This window comes from Teleopsis dalmanni, chromosome 2 (assembly GCF_002237135.1).
Source record: "Teleopsis dalmanni isolate 2A chromosome 2, ASM223713v2, whole genome shotgun sequence".
NCBI classification, from domain to species: Eukaryota; Metazoa; Arthropoda; class Insecta; order Diptera; family Diopsidae; genus Teleopsis; species Teleopsis dalmanni.
In genome coordinates, this window is record NC_051847.1 from 148,277,663 (window position 1) to 148,286,981 (window position 9,319).

Genomic DNA, 9,319 nt, shown 5'->3' on the forward strand with positions numbered 1-9,319 from the left:
AAAGGCTAAGTGATTTCTATAAATGTATTAAAAATATATACAATTATTTATACATAATTTTAATTTAAGTTAAAAATTCCATTTGCCAAACTTGCTTTGCTCACTTGAGAGAACAAATTTTTTTATACATTAATTTTTTAATAATGCTTCTTAGTATTTATATTAAATATAACTTAATTTGAAAAATATATAAAATATATGTAAATGATAATATTATATTGATCATAATGTAATAAATTATATTGAATTAAAAGTCTTTAAAATAAATACCTAATTGCTAAATTAGGGAATATTGTAACATCTTAAAAAAAATATGGATTGTATACAAAATGTTTTAGGAGGGAAGAATTCGTCAATTATCTAAATTTAAAAAGCAATTTTTCAAATAATACATCTTTGATCATCAAATAAGCATTAAGTTTGGACCAAAGAATTTAAAGCATTAATACACCTTATATATAGAAATTGTAGCCGATGATTTTTACGGAAACCTTATATAAATTTACTGGCTAGTGAAAGCTTTAAAACAGTGCGAAACTATAATTATTTTGAAAATAACAGTTAACTAAATATTTTATTTAATATTTCTGCTAGTCATTTGCTCTATGGCTTTAATTAAACTGTTTGCAAAGTGAACTTTTAAAGGAACTACTACAACTACTGTGGCAATATTTATAATGCACATGATATACTATATGCATTACATTAATACAAATACAGAAATTTAGAATGAGCATCAATAACTGCACTAAAGAACTCAGATGGTAATAAAATTTAAAATTCGCACACTTTAGAAAAGATGGAAATCTGATGACATGAATAAATACAAACTTGTTAATATTTATTATACAAGTAATGTTTTTATTTGAGAATTTTGTACAATATTTCTTTTTCTGAATTTAGCTTAAGCAGTGGACTACTTAATAAATATAGATAGATCTAACGTCATTTTTTATGCATAGACATGGGTGAAGCGGTCATAGAAACCATATCACCCATTAAATATAATGTTTTCGTTAAATGTTCCAAAAAATTTAAAACTACTTTCATGAAATATATGTCTATTTGTATGCATTTTCCATAATTTTATAAAATTTTTGATCTTCGATTTGAGAATTATTTAAAAATACAGTATTCTTCTACCAGGAAAACATTTTTCTTCATATTTTTTTCTAATTGTTGTTTATGGTAAATGCTTTAACATCTTAATATTGTGTTTAGAGAACAAAAAAATAAAAAAAAAATAATAAAAATTATTAATATTTGGTAGAGCCACCTCTAGCTTTAATTATCGCATAAATCCGAGATGGCATGGAGTTCACTAGACTTTGTAAATTTTCCAGAGATTTCGTCATATCAAACTTTTTCTATAGTTTTATTAAGCTCTATACAGTTTAATAACTTAATTTGATTGATTTTTTCCCAATTTGGTGCCATAAATTCTTAATCGAATTTAAATCAAGTTCGATTTTAATGTTTATACATAATAAACCAATTTTGCACGGTCGCAAGGAGCGGAATCGTCTTGAAAAATTGGAAAGTTGTAATAAAACAAATGCTTTTTCATTGACGGTTTTAAGATATTATTATATATTTATATATATATATATATATATATATATATATGTAGATATAATATATTTATATAAATAGCTTCCATAGTGATTTAGTCCTTTGGTTGAATATGAAATTGGTTGTTACTGAAAAACTAAAAAAATTATATTTAATTTTTCTCATATAAAATGGATTAATTTTACTTTTTGAAAAATTCACTAACAGCTTCAGCTTTTTCCGTTGTATTGCGGTATTTTCTTATTAATTTTTTTTTAATATTTTATTATTCGCAATTTTTATGCATTCTTTTTGAAATTGTAACCAGATTTGTGGAACGACATCTTGTCGCGTTATCTATAAAGAGAATATTGAGGTATTTACTCAGAAATTGATGAAAATAATATCACATTTACCTATCGTGGAGTAGCAGACTGAACAGCTGCTAAAGCTGTAATCAGGGACCGAAAATAACAGTTATTTTAAAATTTTTTATGAAAAAAAGCAGCAACAAAAAGTTGTCTAAACTCTTATTTAAGTAAATAGTTATCATTCTAATAACTTTTATCCTTAATATTATGCATGCTTTTTATATATGAGCTTTTTAAAATAAAACTCAAAAAATAATAATTAAATTTGATTTTTATTATATTCATCAAAAATAATAATTATTATATGCTTTTTATTTTTTTCGCGCAGAAATAACTCTTAAAATTTGCTTCTTATTTTAAAACGCACAAATAACTGGTATACTTGCGTTATATAATATAAAAAGCAAGAGTATCGCGCAAATTCTGCGCGATATTTTTAAAATGAAAATATAAAATGCAATTTTCATACAAGGTAGTTGTTTTTGCAATTCCATAGAAAATGTTTGAAAAGGTTGGTGTAGGTAAAGATTTAGTTCAGTTTTTTGTTTTTGTATTTTACATACAAATTTGTTCTCCTACAAAATACGAATGTAAATACAAAATATAAATGCAAAATACAAAAACAAAAAAACTGAACTAAATCTTTACCTGCACCAACCTTTTCAAACATTTTCTATGGAATTGCAAAAACTACCTTGTATGAAAATTGCATTTTATATTTTCATTTTAAAAATATCGCGCAGAATTTGCGCGATACTCTTGCTTTTTATATTATATAACGCAAGTATACCAGTTATTTGTGCGTTTTAAAATAAGAAGCAAATTTTAAGAGTTATTGCTGCGCGAAAAAAATAAAAGGCATATAATAATTATTATTTTTGATGAATATAATAAAAATCAAATTTAATTATTATTTTTTGAGTTTTATTTTAAAATGCATATGATAACAGTTATAAGATGATTTTTATTTTTTTTATGATAACTGTTACGGTCCCTGGCTGTAATGATTGCTATCATCAAGTGTATATTCTAGAATGACATTTTATGTGCCGCTTAATAAGATGATATATCGAGTTCATTAAAAAATTAAAATCCAAAGGAGTTAATAAAAACGTAATTGTGCATAAAAATATGTGAAATATACGCGCAGTCCATATAGTCAGGGTATATTGCTGCCTGAGAAGTAGCAAAGGTACTTCTCAGGCAGCAATAGGTACGTAAAGTCAAAGGTACGCAGTCAATTATTGTCAAACGACTTCGACTATGACTACGACTATGAAAATAATCGGACTAAAAAGCGGGTATTAAGCAGTATTACACATTTACAGGAATAACAACATTTGCAGGAATAACAAGCAGACTGATGGAAATCAAAAATTCCATTCATATTTATAATTAATCATGAAAATAATAATTAAAATATTGTAATTTGTTGTAATTATCTTTGTAGATTGTGATCCTGATGATGACTCTCAAGGAGAATCGAAAGATAGAATATATTAAAAAATATTAAACAAACGTTAAAAAGTGACCTATAGCCGTATAAAAAAAATATGAAAACCATTATGAAATCAAAATATTTTGATTTTTCATCAGTCTGGCAACGTTTTTTTTTCTTATACAATTGAATTTTTATCGGCTTCAATACAAATTTCATTTTCTGACTTCAAACAAGAACTGTAAACATTAAAGTCTACAAGCCTGTTTGAAATATTTTATGTATTGAAAATAATACAAAAAAAAAATAAGAAAAAATTGTTTTACGTAAAGTGAAATATGTAATGGTACTACAACAGGTTCTGAATTGCTGTGACTATTTTCAATTGCTTTTTTTTGAATACGAATGCGTGCATACACATTTATATTGCGTTCGGTTTTGTTGTTGCATTTGCGTTTCGCTTACTTCTACTTTCGCAGTCAAAAATAAGCAATTGAAAATAGACACAGCAATTCAAACTCTGTATTACATACTCAACTACATATATAATTTCTAATATTAAGGGTGCTCATTTTAAGTGATAAATGCTTTATCAACCTTATAAGCGTATAAATTTATCTATTTTATTAGTTGGATGTTAAATCTTCTATGAAAAATCGTATACACAAACTTGATAAATTTACATAAATACAGAGTTACATTCTAACACAAGCATATCATTAACAAAAATATCTTTATAAATACTTTTATATTTTGAATTTTGGTATTTTTTTATAATTGATAGCGACACAACTGATCACAAATATTTAAAATAGAAATGATATTGGCTGAAAAATTGCGCTGCTGAGCATTACATTTTATGCTGTTATAATCATACAGCAGATTGATAAATTTACACAAATATTTCACTAAGTGTGTTCATATAAGCGTATACGTTAACGCATAAAATTATACATTTGATAAATGTTTATGCTTAGATGAGTACTCTTATTATTTTATTTAAATTACTTAATATTTTATATTATCAAACCTTAGGCATTCTTGTGGAAATATATGTACTATACGTGAAGAAAAAGCAGCTCCCATAATAAAACAAAGTTATTTTCTAAATTAACTATATGAAGACTTATTTTTATACGTGAAGTTAAAAAAATAAGTGAGCATTTTTGTAATATTTAAAAATGTAATTTTTTATTTATAAAACAAGTACTTTTTAAGTACAAATTTATAATAAAAAATTTATATAAATTTATATATGCATTTAGTGAAAGCCTTGTGCTGATGTATGTTAAAAATAATAATAAAAATGAATGATTTGTCACAGCAAGCAACGTCAACCCAATTCAACATGCAAGAATGATGTGTAATACCCGCTTAAAATGCACATGCCAAAGCAAAAACGCAAAACATTTTCATTAGCTATGCTCACGACTGTACACAACGTCATAGTCGAAGCCAAGAGCATTTAGTCAATTATTAACTGCGAGATTCAAAGCAACTGTGCTGTCAGTCGAAGCAGTAGTTAATGTTAATTTTTACAGTGAACTGTTTTCTTGAACTTATGTTTACTCGCATAAACTGAATTTGTTGTTTTGTTTTAAATCTTTTGCGTTTTGTGACTTTTTAAAATGGCTCCGCGACTTAATAAAAATTTAATCCTTCAACATTTTGATATAAGTAATGATAATATATCAGTAGTTTGTAAAATTTGCAAACATTTGTTACAGAAAGACAGAACATATAATTTAAAAACACATTTAAGAAAAATACACCAATTAAGTATGAAAGAAATCGAAAATTGCAGCTCATATGATAGTGTAATAGTGGAAACCAAATCAACCCGAAGAAAAAAAATAAAAATCGAAATGAGCAGAAAAAAATTTTTTCGCAGCTACATTGGTTTAGTAATTGAAGATGGTATTCCATTCAATGTCCTCAATTCGGAAAATATGCGAAACATTATTAACCCTATTTGTCATACATTAAGCGAAAACTTAAAAAAAAATTTTTGTTTGAACAGCACAAACTGTAAAAGTGTTTTGAAATTAGTTGCTGATAATATTAAAGAAAATATTAAAACAGAACTCCACCAACGACTGATTTCTTTAAAACTTGACAGTGCCACAAGGCTGTCGCGCAATCTGTTTGTTCTTAGCGCACAATTTATAAAAAACAACGAAATTACGTCGACAATTTTAGGAATGGTGGAACTGAAGGAAGTGGCACCAAATTCATCTCGTAATATGGCAACGGAAATTATTAATTTATTGAGCAAATACAATGTAAATCTTAATCAAGTGGTATCAATTACATCAGACAGTGGTGCAAGCATGATCAAAACGACAACGATTTTATCGCATTGCAGCAGCTTTAACGAGTTCTACGAAGAAAACGAAGTTGAGGAAGCAAATGATGTGTATTTAAAAAATATTGAACTTTTCGAATATACAAGTGACATACAGTTCGGCGACATTCAAATTTGCCGTTGTGCTGCCCACACTGCTCAGCTCTGTGCACTGGATGTTACTAAGAACCCTAACATTAAAACTTACTTGATGAATTGCAGAAACTTAGTCAAGTTCATCAAAAAAAATTCTAACGACTATAGTCAAATTTTTGAACTGAGAAATTTGGCTCTACCACAACTCGATTGTCCTACACGGTGGGGATCGACATACAATATGATAGAAAAAGTTTATGCAGCCAAGGAAATTTTGGGAAATGTAGAGTCTGTACAAAACAAATCACTTGATGAAAATTTTAAACTAACCGATGATTTTTGGGATTTTGTGAACAGCTATTGTACTGTGTTTGAACCATTACAACGAACAATTATGAAATTCCAAGAAGAACATCTGCATTATGGAAATTTTTTTGCACAGTGGCTGAAGTGCAAGATTATGATCAGTAAAATTGTAAATAAATTGGATAAGAATTCTCTTATATTTAAAATTGGAACGGATTTATTAAATAACATAGAAACAAGAACTGCAAAGCTCCTAACAAACAAAAGCTTAAATGCGTGTTTGTATTTGGACCCGCGCTTTAGCCATACATTGAGTGTAGAAAAAAAAGACGAAGCTGTTATATTTTTAAAACGACTATATGATAGATTGAAAGCATTGGACTCAGCTCTCCTGAAAGACAAGGAAAATTCAGCCACAAATTGCATAAAAATGGAAGACCCCTTGGAATGTGCGGATGAGAAAGTTACCCACGACGATGAGGATGAGTACCTTAATGAGTACCTTTCCCACCACTTCGAAGCTCAAACTCATGACAACATGAACGTCTACACCAAAATTGAAAATTTGAAATTACCTTTTCAACGTGTAGATATAAATGTATTGGACTTTTGGAAGGAAAGACAGTTTGCTGATCCAGAATTACACGCGCTTGCAAAGATTTGTTTTGCAATTCCACCAAGTCAGGTAAATATTCATTTAGCACCATGTAAATAATCAAATTAATGTCGTTTACATTTAAGGTTACAATCGAGCCTGCTTTTTCATCACTGAAATTGATCTTAGCTGATCAACAGAATCGTGTTAATCATGAAACTTTGGAAAACATACTGATGGTTAAACTAAATCCATTGTTTTTGGACCAGGCAATTGATGATATGCCATTGTTTGAATCTGATGAATTTAAATGAAGACATGTAACAATTTTTTTTCTAAAGTACATAAATAAAGATAATTATTAATTTACATTAGCTAGAGAATATTTGATTTAATGAATAAAATGTGAATATAAATGATAGAATTAATCAATAACTACATATTTGGGCTTAAGCAAATAATATTAATAATAATAATTTTTTACAAATTTTGTAATTACATTATACTATCATTTAGTAATTTTTTAAATTATTTAGTAATAAGTATTTTTTTAAAATACCACAAAACTGCACTGTTCTATTCTTTTCCATGAAAAACCTGTTGGTACATTTAACTTACTAATATAATTCATAACTTGTAAATTATATTGAAGCAAAATATAAATTAAAATTACATTACATACAGATTTGTTATTTTCATTTTAGATATACACATAGTCATACACGCGCTAGCAGTTGAAGCAATAATTAAAAGTGCATCCATACCAGAGCAAACGCTTGTGTACGAATGAACATTCGCAGGTAATCGCACTTGTAAAAGTTCGTTTGCTTTGGTATGGATGCACCTTTAACTATTGCTTCGACTGTCAGTACAGTTGCTTTGACTATGACGTAGTTGTAAGCATAGCTAATAAAAATATTTTGCGATTTCGTAGTCAAAAATAAGCAATTTCAAACTCTGAATATAGTAATATATTCTTACTTTTGGTAGTCGCAAACCAACTGATTCTTTTCAGTTTGCATATTATTGTTGCTTTATTTGATTAAAATCTGAAACCATTAAAATCTGCAAACCATATATATATAACCATATATTTGACAAATTTAATACACTTCTAAACTACATTTTCATAATACTACTTCTGCAACAAAGTTGTCTTGTCAGCTGATCTATTGCAAGCAAAAATGTTTGAGGATGCCACATTGCTTATTTCATTCCATTTTGCCATATACACCATTAATACCAAAAAATACCTTTCCAGTAATTCTTTGATTAAAACTATTTTCATAGTTAAAGGCTAAATTAGTTGTGGTAGACATACGGAAACTATTATACACAAACCCCAGAAAAACTGTTTAATTATGACAGAGTACACATAATGTAAAATAACTAAAAAACAAACAACACGAACACAATCTTAATAGCAATTACATCGGATATAAAGGAATGTAATGCAATTTCATTATGTTTGTGACCGCTGATTTTACCTATGTTAACGACAAGAAATCAAAATTTAATTGATTTTTACTTCCGTACAAATAATCAAGTGCATTGTTTTCAATAAAGTAGAACGCGTCAGCTGATTTCTTACAGCACCATTAATTCAGCTTAAAATGTACATTTTTAAAAATCACTGACAATGAGTCATATCCTATTTTAACACAACACGCCTACAGGCCTAAGTGGATCCCTTGGGATCGCTGTTATAACATATTCAATTTACATAACAAAAATGTATTTTTGATTCGCTAAAAATCTGCTCGCACAGTAAATGTTAATTTTTTTTCATACATATTTTGGAATATGTGCTTGTAAGTCAAAACACGGTATCTCACAATAATAATTTGGTTTCCTTTGCTTTAGTTTAGTTTAGTTAACTTATTCACAATTGTACTGTTGCGATATACGATATGATATATGTTAATATACGATAATTTTGTACAAATTATAATTCAATAGTAATTTTGTTTGTCGGGTTTCTTTACAGCATCGGATTGTGATTGCGAAGAACGAAGATATTCACAATCAAAATGAAATTACTTGTGTAAAAGGTAATAGGCTAATAGTGATTTTTTGCATATAAAAATAACTTTTACACATTTGCAATTACTTTAGAAAGCAAAAAAAAAAAAAACAAAAAATCGAAAAGGGATATAAAACATCACAAATCGTGATCAAATTTACAAGTTATTTATAGATTTAAACAAACATAGAATATGAATATCAAGAATATCAATTCGTAATATGATTCAGTGAAAATTGATAACATTAAGACATCTGTGCAATCATGTTACCATCATCACGTTGTTCTGAATCGTTCACATATGTGTATTTAGGCCGTGTGTGAGTTCAAGTACATTGAGTTAAAATAAATTGAAATTTCCTAAGGATTTTCTGCACTGCACTTTTGCAAATATTTATTTATTTATTTATTACACTTATTTATTATTTTTGGTTAAAAGTTTTCAAATTTATTTATTTATTTATTAAACATCTTATAAAATTTTCACAATGGTAACACTTAATTTACATAATTTTTATTTAATTTACCCTACTCACTTACCATTTACCATTTAGTAAAATATGTTCGCCATACACTCTGACACAATTATACCAGT

At 27.4% G+C, this 9,319-nt stretch overlaps 1 protein-coding gene and 1 long non-coding RNA gene across 2 annotated transcripts; one reads left to right on the forward strand and one right to left on the reverse strand.

The window, feature by feature from the left end:
- Positions 1-865: 865 nt before the first annotated feature.
- LOC119681496 lies at positions 866-7,839 on the reverse strand. The gene is made up of 4 exons (XR_005252522.1): positions 7,683-7,839; positions 1,968-2,002; positions 1,758-1,908; positions 866-1,708 (listed from the first exon to the last, which is right to left on the reverse strand). It is a non-coding gene; the product is annotated as an uncharacterized LOC119681496 (long non-coding RNA).
- LOC119681494 lies at positions 4,612-7,143 on the forward strand. Its single transcript, XM_038094704.1, has 2 exons — positions 4,612-6,791; positions 6,848-7,143. The coding sequence occupies exons 1-2, from the start codon at positions 4,989-4,991 to the stop codon at positions 7,013-7,015; spliced, it is 1,971 nt and encodes a 656-aa protein (XP_037950632.1). The 5' UTR covers positions 4,612-4,988; the 3' UTR covers positions 7,016-7,143.
- Positions 7,840-9,319: the final 1,480 nt, after the last annotated feature.

Bases quoted from the DNA above. Each gene is read 5' to 3' on its own strand.
- LOC119681494 (XM_038094704.1), top strand. From the start codon at position 4,989: ATGGCTCCGCGACTTAATAAAAATTTAATCCTTCAACATTTTGATATA. The intron at 6,792-6,847 runs GTAAATATTCAT...TTTACATTTAAG, and splicing joins TTGCAATTCCACCAAGTCAG to GTTACAATCGAGCCTGCTTT.